At 41.9% G+C, this 23,602-nt stretch overlaps 1 protein-coding gene across 2 annotated transcripts; it reads right to left on the bottom strand.

The window, feature by feature from the left end:
• Positions 1-2,680: 2,680 nt before the first annotated feature.
• On the bottom strand, positions 2,681-21,958 carry zbtb10 (zinc finger and BTB domain containing 10). Of its 2 annotated transcripts, XM_065470845.1 has the most exons (5): positions 21,040-21,958; positions 12,035-13,067; positions 7,825-7,890; positions 5,191-5,366; positions 2,681-3,316 (listed from the first exon to the last, which is right to left on the bottom strand). In XM_065470845.1, the coding sequence occupies exons 1-5, from the start codon at positions 21,706-21,708 to the stop codon at positions 3,035-3,037; spliced, it is 2,226 nt and encodes a 741-aa protein (XP_065326917.1). In that variant the 5' UTR covers positions 21,709-21,958; the 3' UTR covers positions 2,681-3,034. The 2 variants fall into 2 exon arrangements, with proteins under 2 accessions (XP_065326917.1, XP_065326918.1); XM_065470846.1 differs by lacking the exon at positions 7,825-7,890.
• Between the last annotated feature and the right edge of the window lie 1,644 nt (positions 21,959-23,602).

The raw sequence follows: 23,602 nt of genomic DNA, 5'->3' as shown, positions 1-23,602 counted from the left end.
AAAGAGAAGCGCACAAAGAGGTTAAAGCAATATCAAAGTTTTATTCTTAAAATGTAGTATAGAGAGGAACAGTAGTACAATTCAGACAGAAAAAAGGAGAATGTAGTTCCATCTTTGAAAACCCTTGATAAAAACGTAAAAAGAGTAACCTGAATCTGCTTTGTGTTCGGAGGGCACTGAGGCGGCGGCCCGAGTTTTGCATCACTGTTAAAGTTCGAGAGAAATTGAAAAATACAACCTTTTGCAACAGCGTAAAAAAATACAGCTGGGGAAAAAAAACCTCTGCTTTACATCTGTAGTGTTTTTGCTCTGGTTTTTTTTTTCTTTTTTTTTCTCGTGTTTTTTTGGTGTGTGTTTTTTTTAATGTCCATATAACAAATACAGCATAAAATCTAAAATGATACATCATAGTTTTGAGTTTCATTCATTACAGTAAAATCAGTAGGATGGTAAATAGTATCAAAAGAACAAACAAGACAACAGGATGGTGTCATGAGCAAGCACACGGCGTGAACAGAGCGCGCGACAGAAAGCGGAAGGTTAAAGTTCACGGAAATAAATCGCCACAGCAGGTTTGTAGCCGACTGTTAATGTTCCATTAAGTAAATCCACTAGTTAAATAATATATTCTTCATATATATATATATTTATCTCATATATTCTCAACATATATATATATATAGATCCGTAATATATCCCCTCCCACAGTGATTTGAAGGTAAAAGTGACACGAAGAGTATGAATATCTCTAAAATATATCATCTTCCACTGAGTGTGAAGGGAAGTTACACATCTTCTGTATCATCAGCACTTCAGTACTATACTGTATATTCGACTGCATACGAACAGATACTGCTGTTCCAAGGTTTTAACCCGCAAACAATCCGTGTTTCTTTAGAAAGTATGTGCTTAAAGAAATAATAACAAAAAAAGGAGAAAGCAAAAACATCTGTGGAAAGGACAAAAATTAAAATGTTTCTAGGGTAAAGTGAATGATTCTGTAGCATTAAAAACATTTTTAAAAAAAATCTCAACAATTAACAGACACGAGCAAGGATTTTTTTTTCTTCTACACTAAGCAAGTATTCACCTGGCTTTTCTCATACATTATATTTCAACAATAATTACAAACAACAATTTTGGTTGGACAAATAGAAATTAACAGTCTTGATTGCATTTTGGAGTCAATATATATATATAATATTAAATAACAAAAAAAACTAATAATAATAAAAAAAAGTCGCACATTGGAAGAAAACAGTTCCATTCAGACCCGCTTTTGGGGAGAAAAACAAAAAAAACCAAAACAAAACACAGAAACATAAAAAGAAAATTATTTAATGAACTCAAAAGTAAGTGCATGTCTATGAGGCGCCATAGAGCTTCACTTTTTGTGGAACAAAGTGTTTTCTACCTGGCAGACCTTAACAAAAAAAAAAGACATCAAATTAAACGATGACATTTCTCTATCATATGAAAAAAATGGAGTTCTTTTACACTTAAAAACATCACACACGATGATTTCTACACGCCTCCCCGACCCCCCCACCCTCACAACCAACGTTCAAGTGATTCAAAATATATAGATATATACTGTATTTACTTTATACCTCAGTACCAAATATAAACAAACGGGTATGGATGTCCACTTAGGTCCTCAAAATGTCAATTGCAAGTACTGCCGGTAGTTCTACAAAAATGGTGTTCGTGTATGTGTGGATGTGTGTGTGCGCGTGTGTGTGCATTAAATAAATTTTTAAAAAAAAAGAAGAAAAAAAAAAGCTTAAAAACAATGGCAAAGCATACCTGATAGTCGCTGTAGCACAACAGTGTTTCTATAGTTTAAGCTGATTACATATGCATAACTGAGTCAGTTTAAGCTTTATGATTATAAACATCATATATAGCCTGTAGGTCCAGTATTCTGCAACAAGCATTACAGCACCAAACGTTTCATCATTTGGCAAAATTCAAGCTTTAAGTGAAATTCAAATGCTTTTGTATTATAATAATAATAATAATAAAGTGTTACTGTGACGCCGTGATTTGTGTAAAGCTAGCAATAACATTTCCCCTTGTACTTTCTTTTTATTTGTTTTTTAAATCATCTTCCCCCACCCCGCCCGCTTAACAACAAACCTAACATCGTCTTTCTCTCACTCTCATCTTTTTTTTCTCTTTTTTTTTTGTTTAAATTCAGTAGTTTTTGTTTCCTGCTTAATCTTGGTGTGCGGTCTGTTTGGCACAATATCACAGCCCTCTTAAATTAATCATAAATATGGCTGTAATACATTAGAGTCGCAAAACAGATTTTTTGGTTCCAAGATTTTGTGCAGGGAAGGAAAAAAAACAAAACAAAAACATAAAACACAGAAAAGAATAATATTTAGCGCATCTAAGAAAAGAAAAAAAATCTACAGAGCAAGGTAAAATCTTCCTGTGGACAGTAATGCTCTTCTTCTGTGTACTTCTACAACACGCTCAGACGGAGCAGAGAGCGACGGCTTACTACGGCTCTGCTCGCAGACAAGGAAAGAAACAATAGAACAAAACAAATTATAGAATCTGATAAGACCATAAAGACCTCTCTTCATAAATTAAATAATTAACATTTCTTTGTTTAGATGATTGGCCTAACTCAACTCAAAAACTACTTCACCCTACCCGACTCCCGCCCGCCCGTCCCGAAAACAAAAAACAAAACAGGAAATAAAATACATCACCAAAGACCTGATTCATCACGTTATTCGTCATTAAATCGTTCTCTTGTGGGCGCTGGGCCCAGAGTTGGACACATTTGAGCAATAATAAAATCTGTACATCTTGGAGTTCCCGCAAAGCTTTTTTTCTTTAAAAAAAAACAAAACAAAACAAAAAAAACTCTGTCATATACTCGCACAATTAAGTAACCTCAAGGTTTGATAGCACTTTGGAGTTGATTGTTTACCAGCTAGATTTCTGTATACATATATATTAAACATCAACTGTTATTCATTTTTGTTTCTCAAGCTTGTTAAAAATGTATTTATTTTTTTTAGTCCTCTTCCGGGGCAGCACCAGCGTTGCCCTCGCCCCAATTTGATTGGTCGTTCTCAGCAGGTTCCTCGCCCTCCACTTCTTCCCCTTCCTCCCCGTCAAAGTCTTCGTCCCGAGGAAACTCGATGCCCTCCAGGCCCTCCTGAGTGGCCTGGTGCGAGTCGGCGCAGTCTGCACACACGCCGTAGCGCCGCGAGCCGTGGCGGATACCGACGCTTGCTGCAAGCATGAAGATCTTCTTGCATACCATGCACTTGTATTTTTTGTCCTTCTTGTGAACCTAGAAGGTAGAGAGGGTCGATGACATGGAGTAATTCCAGTTAGTTGTCGTGTAAACAGTGCGTTCACAAATCTAACGTGGACTTATGCTACTTTTCTTTAGTTTTAGTTACAATACAAGTATATTAAACATGAGCAAAGTTAACATTCTCCTTGAGATCACCGTTGTTGCTAGGAGATAACCAAGGTTTCCCATAGGTCACAAGTGCAACATTTGCCTTCAAAGTAAAAGTTGTGGCTTATCACAAAAGTTTCAAAACTTTTACTTTGAAGGTGAATGGTCTCCGTTTCTGGTTTGAGCTGCACTTTTCATGAGTCGGTGTCTTTGATGGAGACTAGGCAACTGCAGGAATCTGCCAGCTTGCTGCTAGCTGGACTAAAGCTAGCCCAAAGAGGTTTTCAGTGCAGTGGCATACATCTCAAGCAACCACTTGCCAACTGGTCGAGGAAACACTTTTCTCGGCCAGGAGGGCACTGACCCATCTTTAGGCCTTTGGGACTGGTGCCTTAGTGGCTCATTACACTTGCCACATTGGTCATGTTGTTCAGTGACGCCACTACAGCTCTGCGCTGTTTACAAAAACCTCCACATCAGTGCTGGTAGAGGAGAAAAAAAGTGTCAAAACTGGAAATAAAGACTTTACTGCAACATCTCCCTCTGTGTAACCTGCTACTCTGAGCTTCTGTACTGAGGATCATTAAAATGGTTGTAAAAACTGACACGATTGTAAACTTGTGTCTGGTCAGCACCGGCCACATCAAAAACACTGAGGTTGTGAAAATGAGGTGAGACGTGCACGCCCGGTGCCTCTAAACTGAGTTTCGGCCACTAATGTTCAATCACTTTTGCTGTACGTGACGAGACAACAATGAGGATAATGGGCACTTTGAATGGAGAAAAGATAAAACAGCTGAGGATCTGCACCCAGGCCAAGTTAAAAAGACTGATTATTTCTGAATTATGAGTCATGCAAAGCTCTTCTGTTGGAAGCTATGAATAAAATATGGAGCTGAACCATTCACGTTCAAGGAAAGTAATATTCTGGTAATCTCGGAGCTGATGGGAGGCTTCAGACTAATCTAGGTTAGACATTTATATGTTACCAGTTTCTATGCTACGCTTAGCAGAGGTAAGCAGTAGCTCAAAATCTACTGTGATTAATGGGATGTTAGTAGAATCAATATTCCCATCAGACTTGAAGCAAGAAAGCAAACAGAAGTAGATCCTTCAATGTCAAAGTGTTTGTCTCAGCCAGTGGTTCTCAAACAGTACGCCAGATGAAGGAAAAACAGACCAACACGTTTGCTGATTGTGCCATACTAGCCTTTATTTTACCAGTATTGAACTTGGATCCTTTTTTTGTTGTTAATGATTGATAAAACCGGGGTGTGGGGTTTGGGCATTTATTTTCCAGCTACTAGGAGTGGCTCACCAGAATAACTGCTTTTACCACTAGTGGAACACAGTAACATTTCCCCTTCTTTTTTCACTACATGGAACTGGGATAATCTTTCTCAACTGACTAAGGAGTAAAGTAATTATGCTCCATCTTTAACGGGACGATGCCAGGACAATGATTAACTTGGCTTCCTTATCTTTAGATGCAGGAAATGTGGGACGATCCCACAATTCCATTTGTTTCGCATCACTTTGTGTTTGACCCTACAGTCCTCCCACCATTACAAAGTAAGATATGCAGCCAAAACTTTCTACTTCTGCACTCACTCCCTCTGAGCAAAAGCTACCAGACACAAAACACAAGGTGGAGGTGCACTGATGTGAGGGGGCGGCCAAAACGCTGTGGTGTTTGCCAGAAATTGGAGGACGCACGTCACGTGGTAGCGCGAGAGGATCCAGTGCATATGCAAACTCACCAGGGAATGTCTCTTTACATGCTCACGGCGGGTGAACAGCTTGCCGCAGATGTCGCAGCTGAAAGAGCGCACACCTGAGTGGATGATCAGATGCCTCTTGAGCGTGCGACGGTGCTTGGCGATGTAGTTACAGTGGGGGCACTTGAGCTTATTGAGGGCTAGGTGTGAGGACTCGCCTGCGTAGAGAGAAAAAACAGAAAACATGCGGATGCACAGGAAGGTCAGCAGGAGACAACATTTCACTCGAGGAAAAGAAAGTTCCTTTAAACCAATAATGGTGAGATGGAGCAAGACAATTATCATAAAAGCTGCATTTCCACCGAATGATGACAGAGGGGTGTGCCAGCAACCAACATCCTGTTTATCAAATCACTGAGTTAAAATGCATTACAAACCACAAACTGTAATGCAGACATAATTTAGGCAAAGCTACGCACACTGCTAACTGTGGCAGATTCGCAATCCCTCTCTGTAGCTGCTGACTGATCTGCAGGGTAACTTTATGACAGAGGTCACGCTATGGCGATGATACAAAGACAGATCTATGTTAGGCATGAATGTAAAGCAGCACCATGGATCTATGGATCTACTGCTGGGCTCATGTAGTTCAGTCGGGGGAGTGGGTGGTGGGGTTTATACAATTACCAAAGCACTGCAATTGAAACAAGGACGCAAGTGTTAGCGGGCTACTAAATTAATGAGCCTCTTTATTAAATCAACTGAATAACGGTATGGTAAGGATAGCTACACACTAATAACGCTCATTAGGAGCATTAAGGCAATCTGAATAATCCATAGACACTGATCTACCTAATGATACAGAACACACGATTAGCAGGCTAAATAAATAAAGCCTGGCTATTTTATCACTCAAGGACAAAGTCTATGTATCAGCACGTTTATTTATTTCTTTATTATTTTTATTTCAGTGTGTAAATCAATAATAATGCAGATGTCCTTGCACCCTCATTTTCTTCATTAACCCTGTGGGTATGTTTACAAGCCAGCGAGGACAGCTGGGTTTGCAAATAAATAGACGATGTATTGATTTTGAAAAGGCTCCAAACGGGCTGTCTCTGCCGAGAGTGGGATAATAGGGCTGATCCTTTTGTTTGAGCCAAGGAGCGCACAACAGAGGAGTCGTCAAGGCAGGTTGCTAAGGGGAGGAGGGGACGATGGTTGATGAGAAGCAGGTCACCTGTGTATTCACTTGGCCTGCGTGTGTGTTAAACACAGCACAGAAGCACCTCGGGGAAGTGCAACACGCTGTTAATTTAAGATTCACAGATTTTGTGTAAATTCATAAACTGCCCTAAAAGTGTACATTTAATAAATAAAAATAAATAAATGCATTTAAATGCAGTGATTTTTTTCTTTTAAGTGAAAGGTCACATTCAGTAAGGTTACATTAAAAAAAAAACAATCCCCATCACACCTTTCCAGTTGATGCCACCTGACTAACCTGCCTCTAAATCATTAATCATCTATTTAAAAAAAACAAACAATCAAAGCAGAGTCAAAACAGAAGATACGTCTCAACTTTGGGAGTAATGGGAAAGAATCTAATTTAGAATGTGCTGTGGATTCAAGTCAATAACACACAGCTCCTATATGGATTCTGGACTCAGATCTAAACTCAGTTTAGAGTCAGACGAAGTTGAAGGGATGAAATGTTGGCTTCAAAATGGCTTGACAATCTTTTTCAGTTTAAAGGGAACATTTATGAAAATGCAAAAAAGTAGTGTATACCCACTGACCTACCATTTCACACCCGCTGTATGAACTATATATACACACACTATACACCCTGTCATTTATGACTGTAAGCAGTACTCTCCCCTCCTACATGTATGTGACGATGTCAAGTTATTTTGCATGTGTTCTGACACCAACCGTTCTGTCGACTATTCTGGTTCTCAAGAATATACTGAACTCAATTACAGCTTGTTGTACCGTTGACTGTTCAGTACTGTTGAGTCGGAGCACTGGCCATTTTCATATCCTTTATAAATAGACTGAAAGTAACACATAACCTTGTCTAAATTTGTCTTCCCATCTCACGCCTTGTTGAATACTACCTTTTTTTTTTTTTTTTTTTAAATTTGTGCTCTGTGTCATTGTTATACATATACCGTTAAAAAAAAAAAAAAAAGAAGCTTTGTTTATAGCTTTAATTTAGCAGCTTTATAGATATTAACCCAAAGGACCAAATTAAACACCAAACGTTGTTGCTCATTTTTACAGAGAAAGAAGCTACATGAGACAGTCTTGTTTTCCATATGTCAGTCTAATTTGCTTAAACTTGCCCCAGGCTTTCCACGTACTGTGGAAACTAAAGTCCCGATTCGGTAGAGGAACTTTTACCCCTTGGAAAGTGCCTGGACATCAGCTGATTTGAAATTCCAGGAACTTTTGGTGGAAAAGCACCTCACAGAGATCACAGGTCAGCTGCACCTTCTAAAACCAGTTGAACAGGAGTTCCTAAATGAACCAGGTTGTTTGTCTTCTCACTTGTTAAAAGGAAACATGTTAAATAGACTTCCCACACTCATTTGAAATAATGGGCATTGCACAAGAGTCACTAAATTTGCCTAAGCTGGTAATTTAGCAGTAGTCTAGAGTGTGGCATCTTACCATTCTCCCAGGACTCCCCTTGTTGTAAGTCTTGCATGATGCTATACTGGATCTGATTGGCCAGCTCTGGGAAAGGGGGAAGGGACAAGAGAAGGGAAAAAGACAGATGAGAGGTGGTTGAGAGCCTGGAGGGTGGGGTGGGGGCGAAGCACACCTCACAATGTCTTGTGTACACAACTAACCACCCCCACATGAAACAATGGAAGTTTCAGTGAACAACATAGGCAAACACAAAGACACAGGCCCCTACTGTATGTAAAGCAGTGTGTTTTTCACCAACCAGTGCAACAAGTTAAGGAGGCTGCAGCAGGAAGGGGGTTAACTGGAGGATGACAGAGTCGAGCCCTCACACGGCTCATCTTACACTCAGCTTTTGTAAGCACTAGTGTGAGCACCTGTGTGTGTGTGTACGTGCACGTCCGGTTCGTAAAGCATCAGCGCTTAGAGCCCATTAAAGACACACCCCTTTGTGTGTGTGTGTGTATGTGAGTGTGTCTCCATTCTCCCTGGGTCAATATTTGGAATAGTGAGGACAGCCCCAGTGCATTAGAGTGGATTAGGGAGAGAAGGGACTGCCCCTGGCGGCTTTGCACCTCGCAGGGATTGGGGGTAGGGTGAGCAGTGGTGGGTTGTTTCTCTGCGTGGGTGTGTTTGGGTGTGCTACAACAGAGACCAGTGTGCATGCAAATGCATTTCACCTGCTCTTTGTGCCTTTGCAGCACCCACCCTTTAAACAATCCAACAGTCTTGTTTGGCCAAAGAATTTACTGGCCATGAGTAATGGCTGTGGGCTTGGTGTAGGAAGAACAGGCAGCACTAGCAGAGTAACATAACCTTGAAACACTCTTCACTTTCAATTGCTCTTATCCTATTCAACACCAACCTTCCTTTGACTCTCAAACATCAGCCGTCTCTACAACTGAACCACTGCCAAGAATTAATTGCTGACTTTTCTGAGCTTTCACAGCTCATAATTAAATATTTGAATAGTTTGGGACGTTACCTTGAATGCTAAAAAACTGACATATTTCACCAGTCAGCCCAATTTAAAGGCCAGACTAATTATGAAAAACTGGGAAATAATTAACAGTTGTTTGCAGCAACGAATAATCTAAAGCACAACAAGAAGAAAACGAATAAAAAGATACAGTTTTTGAAAGGGATAATAAACACTGTAACAAAAAAAGGCCTCCATTTGTGCTAAAATGTTTCCATCCTTGGAGCGCGACTACACAGATCAAACTGCAAAATGAAAGCCAAGAGCGTGACATCACTGTGGGAAACTGGGACAGCTAGTATTGCTCGATGACTATTCACTCAAAGAGAAATATGCAAGGCAGCTAGTGCGAGAGAGCTGTGTAGTTTAAGCCAGCAGAAGAGTTTTTGTGGTGTGTACTTGCACCAATGAGAAAAATGGATCATTCTAGTATTTTCTATCCAAGTATATGTAGATTTAGAAGATCATGTGACACACAAATCAAGACTGAATCACAACAATTGAGCACTGTATGCAGTACATGGCTAATCAAGGCTACACTGTGGGAAACGCCGTCACCAACCGACCGCTCTGACAAGAAACTTTTTGTCCATAAATGGCGCTGGAGAATCGAGGTGAAAAATTGTAATGGTATGGATCTTTCAATCAGACAACAGTGTATCTAAACCAATGCAGAATATCTACCATTGTGGTTGCTGCCTGTGTCTAAAATAACTCACTAGAACCACAGTTCGCAAAATGCTGGCTCCAGAGATCTGATGAATTTTGCAGCACATTCGTAATAAATTAAAAAAAAAAAAAAAAAAAAAAAGACTTGAGGAAGCCAAATCTACTTAAATAGAATGAGGACAAAGGTTAGTTATCTTCTACAGAGTGGAGAAGTATACTCAGGGTTTTTTTTTGGCATCGTCACCTCCCCAGAGACAGAGGAAAACTCACCAGCTTTGTACCATTTATTAACCACTTTTAAAAATTGCACAATAGTACAAGCTATTTTTTTTGCCCATTAAACAGTCAGAAATAACAGGGATATGGAGGTTTCTGTCAAATAATGTGTAACACACACTTGTCTTTACGGCTCCCAGAGGTCAGTCTACAGTCGTTTTACCATTAGTACCTACTCAGATCAGCTTGACGGGACTCGAGGCAGTACGACTCGTTTTTCACCACAATTAAGTACCACCTAATGTGCGTGGGGGCGTTATAGCAATGCGGCTGAACATCCCGTGACGTCATTTGTATGTGACACGAACACCACAACAAAGGTGGAGGTTGAAATGACATATTTAGACTTGTTCAAAACAGCTGATTTAGATCAGGATTCTTTGCCAAAACTTTTGTAGTTTCAACCTCAGCTGCAACCCCTTAGTCTGCACTCTGTAGCACTACTCCAAAATGGGAACTAACACTAACACACACACAAAACAAAAAAACCCCCGCTTAGAACGCACTCCACTGACAATGGGAACCGGAGAAATGCCACACACGGTACAATTTAACCTCAAATGAATGCTATATCACATGTTTAGCGCACAAGCGGGCTACATTTCTTATGACCTAAAAAGAGGTGAAGCGCCCTCCTCTCAAACATCAAACAGCAGCATAATGTGCTGCACATTTTAGCCTTAAATTCTCTGGACACCACCACTCGCAGATATTTCACAAAAGGTTGGCCATTAGTTACAGACGTTCAATGTTCCTGACTGTAGTAGTTAAAGGATTTAAGCGTCTGGATGAGGAGGTGGGTAATTTTTGGTGAGTCGATCATTATTTACATTTAAAACGTAGCACATACTGCTCGACTAAAAATCTGGTAGTTGAGGTAAATGTACTGTTGGACAGAAAATATAATTTAGGGGTAAACAGCTGCCTTAAAACCTTTTTCATGTGATTGATATCTTACACAAAGCCATAAACATCTCTTTATTTGGAAAAAGCTGTATATACCGAACAGAGACACGGAGCGCACATGTTAAAAAACTAACAGCTTTAAGTGAACTCTCTCTAGGCCAACACCCAGCATCGCTACACGTACATTTTAAAAGAGGCCTTGGAGGCACTAAGAGCATTCAAGTGCATTTAGGGAGGTCTGCGGGAAGAAATGCTTCCCCTGCTTTCTTCATTATCCCGCATCAGGGAGGGCTTCTGTCTCTCTCACACCACACGTACATAAAATGTAGTTCTCTACTTCTTCTACACACAGTCTTCACATCCTCTTCCCCCTGTCCATACCACTCCACTTAATATGTGATATCATTATGGTTAGATGGAGAGCCATGCTTAATGGCAACAAGACATGGAGAAGGCTGGATCTAAGAAGAGATTACTAAGAGTGCTACAACGTATGCGGACTGGATAGGGTGGATGAAGGAACAGATAGTTTAAGACTGAGAGTACAAAGGTAACCAGTGTTGAACAGAAGAGAAAAAGACTGAAAGGATAGAAGATTTCAAGAAATGGAATACATGAAAGTCTCTTACAGAAACAAAAACAACCTCAGCGTTAGAAGGACAGACCTGGCAACATTAACATATCTAGATCTCTCATCTCTTAACTTTTATGAGCCCAATGGTCTGGAGTATTTGGTGAAGACTGAGCCCAGGATTGGCTTAATTATTGACCATTCATGGCAGGTTAGATGCTTGAAAAGCAAAGATTGGACTGCTTTGGGTTCAATCTGTGCTTTTATTGGGTTAGCAAGTAGGAAAAGTTTGTTACTTGATGATAAAGCCAACTGAATGTTGCTTTTGAACCACTCATGTTTCAGGGCTCTACTCAGTAATCTTTACTATATTTTTAAAACCTTTTTGACCGACAAATGTGCAGCTTACAGACTCCTTTCAAGGTTGGAATTACTTCTAAAGCACAGTGCGTTATTCTGCATTTGCACAAAAAATGGTTCGTTTACATTATTCACTTTAAATACAAGGTTTTAATGTGTCATGTGACTACCAAGAGTGCGAGGATGCTGTACAGTGGAGGACAAGAGCTCGATCTGAGGCTCCACTGTGTGATGTAGGAGTTTCTGACAGAAGGAGTTTGTCAGGCATGATGGGGGAGGGGTAAAGGAAGAATATAAACACTTATACAAGAAACAAAATTTCTTATGCTAATTACTACTTAGCATTAGCTATAAAGTACAATCCACATATTCTCACATCTCATAGCAAACCTGTTGTAAAGTTGAAAAGGTGTGTTAAATGTGTGTCTTACCAGCATTTTCGGAGAGCGAGGAGAAGTCCTCTCTGGGGTAGGAGGCTGAAGGCTGGATGAACATCCCCTCATCAAATCCCTCTTCAGGCTCTGGTGGGAAATTGTAGACAAACCGCCGTGTTGTAGCTTGTTTTTTCCTCCGTCCACTTCCAGCTGCAGCATCCGGTGCCTCTCGCTTTATTGCTGCGGGTGATGCGGCCGTGCCGCCTGTGGCTGGCTCGTTCCAGACGAAGACCCGCGTCTGGCCACTCGTCGCCCGCATTTCATTGGTCTCTGCTGAATCAGATGAGTTGTCGTTTTGGTGGGTCCAGCTACCAGAGGCTCCGGGGGTTACCAGGGCACAGCCCTCACCCCCGACCACTGTCACCTCTATATCACTCGTCTCCTCTTTCACGCGGCCATTTTCGTCATCTTCTTCCATTGCCTCCTTCCCTTGATTGCTGCTGGCCTTGATTGATAGCTTTGACAGGATGCTTGTCGCCCAGAAGTTACTTGGCTTACGGTCTAGCCCCCTTTGTCCCTCTTTGGCCACCATCTGCCTCTTGTTGTAGTCCACCACCACGGAATCGGGAGCTTCTTGCTTGATGCTGATATTCAGAGCATCCTTTATAAAAGCCCTACAAGAATGTACAACCTCTGTCATCTGGAGGTAACTAGCAACTGACATCACCTCAATGGCATTTTGGCTTGTGAGCAGCAGATTCCCAGAGTAGAGAAAGTCGAGGATGACCGAGAAGCCCTGCACAGCAGCAACATCTAGGTGCGTGACCGTGGTCTGGTCCTGGGTCTCGCTCTTGGTCAGACAGTAGAGGGTTTTGAAGTAGCGGCTGCCTGCGACCAGGATATTTTTGTGCGCACGGAACACCTGGCCCGAGACGACAATGTTGACGTCACAGAGGATGCCACTTTTGCGTTGCTTGTCCAGCTCCTGTAGAAGCTGGTAACAGTAGGAGTTCTCGTTGGGCTTGTTGCGGTAGTCTTCCTCTGTGCAGTTAGTGGAGGGGCTGGTGTTGTCCGAGGGCCTCGGTGTCTCCTTTTAGGCAAGAAGGAAGAAGAAAAAAAAAAAGTATTGTAAAAAAATGTGTGTACCCACACAAGTAATTTGCAAGCGCAAGCATAAATGCAATCGTACACAAATGTTTTCCCTTCCTGTAAGTCCTGTCTTTACAAAAAACAAATACACCCACTGGGTTCCCAACGACACTGTTGCACCTGTCCTGGGGGTGAAACAGGTTTGACAGGCTGCTGTTAACGGGGAGGTGGGAATGACGGAAGGCAAGGTGCAGTACTTTAAGGCTAGGTAACACACTAATGTCAATGTGTTTTCTAAAACAAATTCCACAGCTGCAAATGTAAACATAAATTACAACCACATATTAATAAACACGAGAAATGACTGGATTGAACCACCACAAACAAAAGTAACACATCTTATTCCATGTACCAATGTATTTTTGGTTCCAGGCACGACGCCTGCAAAAACCTGAACATGATGCCATATTTGAGCACGATGGCATGTTTGTTCAGCTAAAGCAAGCGTTACAAAAACTTAACACGTTTCTGAGGTAAGCATTAGTGACCAATCAGGCACAGATCAAGTCAAATATCTGACTGATTCAACTCCTGCCAGATGTTGTGTTCCAAGTAAGCGGCAAACTCAAGGACTGAATGAAAGTGCAAATAAAGAATACAGTTCCTTGAATGGCCACTTAAGACTGGCTCAGTGAGAGAGACACACATGTTAAATGCCTGTATTAAAATGTTGACATGTATGGAATGAATTTTCTTTTTAATAACTTGCATAATTGCATATTGATAAGGCTTAAAACCATGGTTATAGTCACCATGACTCCCAAGTGTTAACACTACACCTCCTGAAGTTCCCCTCCTTAGGCTACGTCCACACTAGCCCGGATAGATTTGAAAACTGCGTTTTCGTCTGAAAACGCTCAGCGTCCACACTAGCGTTTTCAGACGTTTTCACAGAGTTGTGCGTCCACATTGAAACGGCCCAAAACGCTTATGTTCCAGTCCTGCGCATGCGCAAAAGCGAGTGAGAATTAAAGAATTTGAAGAAAAGCTATCTGGAGCATGTACAAACTGATATTAATCTTTTTTAGAGCTGTCAAAATTGAGAGCAATCAAAACAACTGCTGTACAACGCACACCGCTATCTTTGTTTAATTGGTCACATGACTGCATCACATGACTAAAATGTGTCATCGTTTTAGAAAGTCTGCGTTTTCGAGTGTGCACACTGCGAAGGGACAGCTCTGTTTTAAAATGTATGCGTTTTCGAGAGCGTTTTCAAAACGCTGCGTTTTTCCTTGAGGAAAACGCCGTCTCAGTGTGGACGGGAGGCCAAAATGGAGAGAAAACGATGCGTTTTCAAACAAAAACGCATTAGTGTGCACGTAGCCTTAGTCTTTGCTCCTTTTGGAGATTCTCAATGCAGTCATTTCGAGAATTAACATGACTTACTTAACAAGTCTGTGTCTCGGTTTTGGTAAGCAAGATTCTGCCCTTCTGTTGTAAGACATGTGTCTCTGCCATGTACCTACACAATCTTTGAAATCAGCTTGCTAACTGTAGCATTAGCTGATAACTTATCAGTCCACCCTTTCACCTAAACACGGTCACTCCTGGCCTCGGAAAAAAAAGATGGCGATGGCTATAAAATAAAAAAGAAAAGTAGAGCCTTCAAAATCAAAATGCAGAATCTACAAACTGATGGGTGAGATCACTGCTGCTACATTCGTCTTTTAGATACAGACCGTGGTTTCAAACAGGGAAGAAAACAAATACATAACATTAATACTACACACAGAATGAAACAAATGGACTTTCAGTGACCCCTATATACACTCGCATGGATAAGAATAATTCTGGATTAAGACCTCTATCCATTTGTATGTCCTGATAACACAGTTTGAGGCACCATTAAGAAGCTAGCCATAACTGTGCTAGGAGCATTTTTGAAAATGCAATCTGCAATGACACTCAATGTCTTGAGTTTGTTTTATTTTTTTCTCCCCCTTCATTAAAACATGTTTTCTTTCCATTTATATTCTTTAGTTAGCTTCTACTACAGATTCGCAGGATTCAACGTTTTGCACATATTCCGTTTTTAAACAGCTAAATTGTGTCACTTGATGAACAGGAAATAGGCCATAAATAGACCAGGAGGCCTGAGAAGTATCCAAAACAAGCATGGGAGGGGTACAGGCAAAGGCATCAAACCCCACTCACCTGGAAAGAGTTGAAGGGCAAAGAGCCAGACTAACACAGAGCAGGAGAAAGAGGTGTGTATAGAGATGTGCATGCATATGCTTAATGCAAACATCACATAACACACAGTCTGGGGTGAAGTAAACGCATATATACTCACAGACAAAAAAAAAAAAAATATATATATATATATATATATATATATATATATATATATATATATATATATATATAAACAAAATCATAAACCCAGAACATGTATGTCAGTTTTTCCACATGATGTACACAAGCAGGGCATACATCTCTGGCTCATTTTAGAATTGCAGAGCAGATGTCCTAATCCAGAATAATTCACATTGCTCAAGCCCTGAATTTTTGCCCCCACCCATCACCATCTCGCTGGCGCGCGTGCACATGCACACACAAACACACACGCTGCCTACACATACAGCTGGGGTTTCAGCTCGAGTAATTCAGATTAAATCCATTTCTCTGAGGTCCCCACCCAGCCCCCACCCACCACCCCTACTCGCTCCACACTGCAGCTCTTGTCCAGGGCAGCCTGGTCACAGTATAGGGGGGCTTATCATCCTCTGCCACAGCTGGAGGGAGAGAGATGGGATGGAATAAAACGAAAGGCAGAATGAGGGAGAGATAGGAGGGGTTGACTTTGCAGACCACATAAATAAATGGAGGATGCACAGATAGAGCACATTAGGAGACAAGAGAGCTGCACCGCACAATCCTGGTGGGGGAAAAAAAAACAAACAAACAAAAAACGTAGAAACAGAGCTGACAGAAATATATGAAAAGAAGCTGAGAATTTGCTGATAATACACACTCCAAGAAAATGAATAAAAGGCAGAGCTTGAGAGAGCAGTGAGAGAAAGGGCGGAGGAGAAAATGTCGAGCAGAGGGGGACAGAAAGCGAGCGTGATAGAGAAGGAGTTGGGTCACCCCATTTTAGCCTTCACAATAGCTCGTGTTCTCCCCGAGGCTTATTGTCCACTCACTGTGGGCCTTTGTGAAAAGGCTCGGCACTCACTCTCTTATTACACAGCAACTCCCACTTGCAAGCATAGAAAGGAGCCATGGTGCATGTGGGTGAGGCTAAGAGGATGAGGAGAGAGGGAGAGAAATTATTCCATGATATACACATCAAAGCCTGTGGAGGGGCACGGTTATCATGTTGAGTACTATGGTTGGGGGGGGGGTTAATATAGCGTTGTGGTGACAGGCAGGAGAGTGATCGCAACAAGGGGAGTCGGATATGCTTTCAATTTAGATTGTCAACACTCATGCTTGTTTGTTTTTGCCCAGAGTTTTCAATTTTCCACCTAACAGCATGAAATAAAATAACCTTAATGACAACTTCAGGGCTCAACAGGCTCAAAAAAATAAATAAATAAAAACAAATACATCTCAAATACCACAAATAAACCAACACCCACAAACTTGCAGACTGCTTATCATTTGCAGCAACTAACCATCCCGCTCCGAAACACCCTGACTCCTCTCAGCTTTTATCCGGGGTAAGTTGCTCCATACTGGCTTCATGAGCAGCATCATTCTTTCTCCAGATGTGCCACGTGTGAGATGGGAGCTTAAGAGAACCAGCAGATCAACCCTGCACAGCAGATGCTGGAGGCAAAAACAGCTTGAGCCAAAAGAGAATGTGGGGACAATATCAGCCTCCCCCAGTCATGACGTGGCTGGGTTTTTATTTGAGCCAGAGATGCCAGGGGTGGAAGAATAAAAGGCAGAAAGAGAGCACAGCATCCAAGAGGGTGCTTTGATCTAGGTCAAACATGAATGCTTCAAAATCTTACAGTGAACAGCCAATAACTGCTGATTTACAGGTGGATTAAACAAACCAAGATGGTCATAATCCCGAGCCTTGATGCTCTGACTGCTTGTAGAAAAGAATACTTCAACAAACTCAACCGCAAACCCAAACAAACCACAACGCCCCCAAGGCCAGCAGATCCATGGCAAACACTCAGACACACCTCCAACAGATCATGTCATACAACAAGGTCCCCTTGAAACATAATAACCCACTGGAGCCAGTTTTTGTTTACCTTTTATGCACACATGTTTGCCTCCGTCCCCTCACTTATACCCCACCACCCTCCATCTATCCAGTCCCATGACCAGCCCAACCCCGAGGCCATCTCTACCAGTCTTTCACTAACTCCCTCCATCTAGTGTATCCTTCACTCAGCCCCCCCCCCCCCCTTTCCTCACCCAACCCGTCTGTCCCCAGATGCTAGAACAATACTGCAGTGTGCATTTGGCCCAAGGTGTGGGAGGGCTGCACTAAGCGAGTCCCTGCCTCCCAACAATGCTAAAGAGCCGGGGGTGTCACTGACAGACTCAACGAGAAGAATTCTCCCTCCGGCTCCTCCCCACCCATTCCCCTGATCTGCGTCCCCCAATAAACACCCCCCTCCCCCGCATCCACCCCGGTCTATCTGCTAGGCACCAGGCTGGACCCCTTACCTCTTGTGGGAACACTCAATCACAATGAATATGGTGTTTGTCTAGGGCTGCTTGATTACAACAAGAATTAAAATCTGAATTTTTCAGGCCAATATTAATCTTATGATTTCTCAAAGACTTTGGGAAAACAGGGAACTTAAATCTTGTCATTTTAACAGTGCGTTTCCTTCAGCTTTAATTGCAATTCAACAGAAATTAAACAGATAATGAAAAGAGAAAGAAATACGACCCGAACTAAACGTGTCCCAGCCTGCAGGAAGGGAAAGTGGGCTTTTAGGGAGCAACAAAACTAAAACAAAAGTTTGTGGGTTTGAAACATAAGAACAAGAGAGACACTGTCAAATAATCATTTTATCTCCACTCTTTATCTTATTTCAATAATCGTTAGAAGCCAAAAGTATAACTGAAATTAAAGTTTGATTAATGATGCGGCCCTATGTTTGTCTCTACTAAAATGACAGGATGAAAATTACATATAAAAAGGAGCCTAAACATATCTTAATTTCCCTTTTGGAGAATTAAGTGTAGTGATATTATCTTACACCCCCATTTAGACCAACACAGTAGTGTTTGTTTGGCCATCAAATCAAATGGGTCAACATACATCATCTGACCTGACTACAGCCGTATCCTGAGCTGGTATATATCGCTGGTCTCTGGTGAACAGGCGAGATGGGGATTAAATTTGTCATTTATACTCAACAAAAACAAAAAAACAAAAAACAAAAACAAGGAAGTAAACGAGTGGTAAGAGAGAATAGCTGTCGAAAACTTGTTGTTATATGACAATTACACATCTCTCTGTGTTATCATGTTAAGAGGAATACCAGCCACATAGTCTCTGCACACGACCATGACAAGGAACTTTCTCTATCACTCTGTAACATCTAGAGTGGGTTTAACACACGCTCAGCCGCCCTCCTTTAAATGCGTATTAAAAGAAGTGTATGGGCTGCCCATTTTTCACCATAAGAAATAATTTTTTTTTTTTGAGAATTCAATTTAATTAAAATGGTCGTACATATGTGACTTCATATCTGATCTCAGAAAACCTCGTCTCCTTTTGCCTCCGTTTACCCTTTTTTTTTCCCTCTAGTGAGCACGGGGAACAATCTGAGCATAAGACAGCATCTAGAGAATTAAGGACAACGGCCCCCTTCTCCAAGGATACCCACATTTACCACAGCTGCCCTGGTGTGCTACAGATAATTGAATTAGCTTTAACAAATGCAGCAGAGGCCTGACTAACATCAGGAATGGGTGAATAGAACAAGACGTTGCCTCATAACACCGTAGTTCCCCTTTAATGTACTGCTTCATAATGCTGTCTTGCTTACACTGCTGCCTATTATTTCAGCAGTACTGTGTTTGCTGTTTTGTTTACTTTAAAAAGGTAGTCCAAGTTGGGGAAGCATAAAAACAAAAGATAAATACTTTTATCTTTTGGATAAAAGGAAAGAAGGCTTTAAGCTTTAATTCAATCTTTTCTAATAACACAGCATTGGGACGTTATCTACCCAGCTCTAACCATCTATCAGGAAATGGCCTGAAAAACCTCTCAAGACAGCGTCTGGGGTCCTTGTTGCTAGGGAAAAGCCTCACCAAGCCCCTAATCCACTCCTAGTGCTCTCCTTACCAATTAGAGATGTGTACAAGTTAGTGGATCACTTTAAGTCATTCTGATTAGTGATTGCGTGTACAAAGGAAGGAACTAAATGTAGTAGTACAATCCTCTTCACTCACAAATCACAGACGAATAGCACCCCGCTCTTAATTCTCGTGACAGCTCAAACCATTCTCTGAATATGAGGTAGGATGTGGCAATTTAAAAAGGAACTGAGCTCCCCCCCCCCCCCCCACTACTGTAGGACTAATGGGAAAAATGTCCTTTGACACCGAACTGTACAGACAAATCTGCCCTCCCTGTTTTTATGAGGTCACTAAAAGAGTATTGTAGAAGTGTTGCTTAAACTGCAATAAAAAATGATGAAGCAATAAAAACATCTCATGGACATCAATAAAGGCAGTTCACATGTAATAACGACGTGAGTGTTTTGAATTAAAAAAAAGGCATTCAAGAAACTGATACGGATACCCAATAACTTTATACCTACATCGAGCTTTAGCTAACTACACACTCTTTACGTGCCTATTAAATAAAGTGGAGTCATTTCCTGTAAGTATGACCCGTGGTTTCAGTCCTCTGCAAACAGGATAAGCCTTTAATCATAAGATATGCCCCAAAGTTATAGCCAGAGCCCAATAATCCAGAAATATGGATGACAGGCTCAGGTGATGCTGTGTCATCTTATTACTGACATCTATTTTCACTCTTTCAAACCTTTTCAAACGCTGCCTCTGGGCAAGCAAGATGTCACGCTCAGGGCAACCTGATTTACTCTCCCCTCCTTGTCCAGCACTGCAAGTGACACCATCTATGGATTTTGGGGGGTCATTCTCGCACAATGCCTCTAATTTAGCTCCCTAAAGGGAGGCGGAGGTGGAGGAGGAAGAAATGCGCCAGAGGTCACCCGGGACAGAGAGGCAGCAGAGCTGCATGAGAGGCGGGGGGTTGGGTAAGGGGTGCGGTTCCCCGAAGGCTGCCAGGGTCGAGCCCTTGCCATTGTGCGACCTCTAGCAAGCTAGCGATCAAGACTGCTGCTGGTGAAAGTACTAGCTGCGGTGTACGGTGAAAAGTGCTCCACAACACCTGCACTGTCCGATATTTATCCCTTCCTTTTCGGCAGTTATTAGTGATTAGCAGTTAATTGTGACATGCAATTAGTCCGGTCATTTGACAACAAACAGCCTCCGGAGCGATATTAGCTAGCAGGTGTCAAACTGCAGCAGGTCTTTAACTTGCCCGGTGAGTGGGCACACAACAGTAACTTGCATAGTACAATATATTTTGAAGTGATTCTGTTTTTCCACTCTGTCACCCCTTAGCTTCGGTACAGGGGCTTTCCAATACGGCCACTGGTCATCTACCTCCGGCTAAACAGTAAAGCCACGGGCGGCTGTGAAGCTAGGCTAGACATTAGCTGTGGTCGTTAGCGCACACCGATGCTAACTAATTAGCCGGGAGAAGGGATTGTGAAGCTTAGGTAAAAGCTCATTTTCCTCCCAGGCTGCGCTTTACAATTTGAAGTAACTTCTATTACGTGTGACAGAAAAGGGGAACAGGTAATGACATTAAGGTATGCCGACGGTGTGACAGGTATTTCACGTTACGTAGTTAACTAAACGAAAGCGTCGTGGAGTTGGGCTAACGTTACCTGTTTGGTGGGATCGTTTCTCCCGTGCTCAGAAGACAGGTGATGTCTCAGCAGCAAGGCCCGCTTGTAGTTGCGACTGCCTTTGACGAGCTCGTCGCTGTTTTTAGTGGCAATGTTGTGACACCAGGAGCACGACATGAGTCCAGTCTCCTGGCAAAATTTGAGCCATGGAAATTCTTGCAACCACGAAGCGTGGAAAAGCGAGTGTTTCTGAAGCAGCGTCTGCGGTCTCATCTCTACCCCAGATTTCCTGGATCCCGTCTCGCCTCCCCTGGCAGTCTCCTGGCCGTCGGCGCTGTTGTTGTGACCGTTCCCCGCAACCCAGTTTTTCCCGTCCCCGGACCCGTCCTCCGCTTCCACCGAGTCGACACGATCGTCGCCCTCCCCAGCTGCCCGACTGCCCCCTTCCGGGTCCTCTTCTTCCTCCGCCTCGGGTTCCGTGCTATCGCTGACAGATCCAGCGCCCTCCACTCTCTTCTGCGACGGTCCTTTCGCCCCCAGATCCCTGTCCTCCTCTTGATCCGGCCTGTTCCCGTTAAAATGTCGATCTTGACAGGCCGGGGCCTCCCAGCTGTTACAGTTCCCCCCACCGATACCGCTGGAACCCGTTAACCCAGCTAATCCACCTCCTCGGAAAGCCAGCGACCTGCGGTTTCTCTCACCGGACATTTTTTTTCTTAATATACGTTAGAATCTTCACTTTCTCAACAGTATCCCCCCTCCTCCGATTAAAATGCTGTGTTTATAACCGATGTGTTTCCCGAAAGAGATGGACCGTCGTCGTTTCTGCGCTCCGCTCGGCCCTCCCGGTGAGAGTATGTAGGTTATGCGGAAATAAATAAAGGTTTTAAACGCATAATGAATTTCAGGGTTCTCGCTGCGTCCGCGCAGGCCCCGCAGAGGTCGAATGGCAACGACTTTCCTCCCCACAATGCACCTCGACCAGAGGGGGGGCGGGGGGGAGGGGACGTGTTGGTGGTAGTGGTGGTGGGGGGGTGGCTTTTTAAAGGAAGATGATGAGGGGGGGTGTAGATCAGCATGGGGTCTTTTGTGCTTAAAAAAAGCACCCATTTTCCGCATGCTTTTCATCTGATGTCTGTTTGTTTTATTAGACCGCAAATGTCAAATCACATTCCTCACGGCGGGGTGTCCCAACATTCATGAATATCTGCAGTAGGAAACTTGTCGGGAGTCTTTTTTATATTATTCATTTATTTACTTTTTATTATACTGAATATATGTATTATAAATAAATAAATAAAGGTTGGCATTTGAATATGAAGAAGTGGGGCCAATAAATATACATAAAAGCATGTTAACTGAGATATTTATTCCAAAAGAAATTGCTTACACAACACTAATATTAAGTCGAGATTCGACATTCAACACCACAATATTCCTCCTGAGCTTTATGTGGTGTGTGTAAGAATGGTGCCTTATATTTTGTATGTGCTCGAAGTACATTTGCATTTGTGTGTTTTTTTCCAGACCCCCTTTGTTGAGTTTGCTGATGCATGTTGAACCCTAAAACAAAGGTTTTATTCATTAACTGAGATTTTGTATATATATTTTGAAACGCGCGTATCTGAAATAAAGTCACGTAATACGTTTGGACGCGAAGTGTCATTCTCTGGAGACTCCAGCCTTGTATTCTCGCATATCTGCTCGTCTCCCACTCCTTGTGATCAAAACGAGATCCAGTAGGTGGCACTCTTTCATCTGAGCGTCTTTTCTCACCCTCTGTGTGTGTCACATTGCTTGGTGTATAGTTTCATTGCTTCCCAATTAAGAGCTTTGCACACACAGCGTGTGAACAAGAGTGGGAATTAACCCGGGTTTGGATGACAATAACGTGGAGGATTGTATATCCCACAGGAGTGGGTAAATTCCCAAGAAGAAGACAAGGAATGTTTTGTATGGCTAGTGTGTGTGTTTATTCATCTAGCTCGTACAAGCTATCAGCTGGAAAATAAAAATATAATGGAACTAAAAGGAAAAATAACTGAAATTCCTTCGATTCTGTCATACTAAAATGCAGTTTGTCATCTCGCATCAAATGAATAGCAGGCCTTGCAGGTGGCAGTGAATTCTGTCTCAGCAGAGCAATGACTGGCTGTATTTTTAAAATTAGAAATAAATCTCGAGTTGACTTGATTGTAAATGGAGGTTAGTTTGAGCTTAAGAAAGATATGTTCAAAACAATATATATATATATATATATATATATATATATATATATATATATATATATATATATATATATATATATATATAAAACTAAAAAAAAAGAGGAAAGAAATAGAAACTAATATTTAAGGAAGAATTTCATTCTTCTTGTATATGCTGGAGTTACATGAGGTGGAGCAGCAGTATTTTCCTCACTATTAGTATTAATAATAAAATTCTAATGATTTGAAAGTCTGATTTAACTGGCTTTTCTTTAAACTGATTTAACTGTCGCCACCTGTCACTGGCACCAGAAGCAACAGGTTTGCATGTGTCATAGTTTTCTTCGTATTTTACCTGACACTGTAACTGTAAGAAAAATAAAGCAACAGTAGTA

The sequence above is a fragment of the Pelmatolapia mariae genome, linkage group LG22 (assembly GCF_036321145.2).
Source record: "Pelmatolapia mariae isolate MD_Pm_ZW linkage group LG22, Pm_UMD_F_2, whole genome shotgun sequence".
Taxonomy (NCBI): domain Eukaryota; kingdom Metazoa; phylum Chordata; class Actinopteri; order Cichliformes; family Cichlidae; genus Pelmatolapia; species Pelmatolapia mariae.
The sequence above is the reverse complement of the archived record's forward strand: the minus strand, read 5'-3'. Positions and strand labels throughout refer to the sequence as shown.

Excerpts from the sequence above, each read along its gene's own strand:
- zbtb10 (XM_065470845.1), bottom strand. The coding sequence starts at position 21,708 with ATGTCCGGTGAGAGAAACCGCAGGTCGCTGGCTTTCCGAGGAGGTGGA. Across the intron at positions 13,068-21,039 it reads GAAACGATCCCACCAAACAG|GAGACACCGAGGCCCTCGGA; the intron begins GTAACGTTAGCC and ends CTTGCCTAAAAG. Across the intron at positions 3,317-5,190 it reads ATGTAAAGAGACATTCCCTG|GTTCACAAGAAGGACAAAAA; the intron begins GTGAGTTTGCAT and ends TCTACCTTCTAG.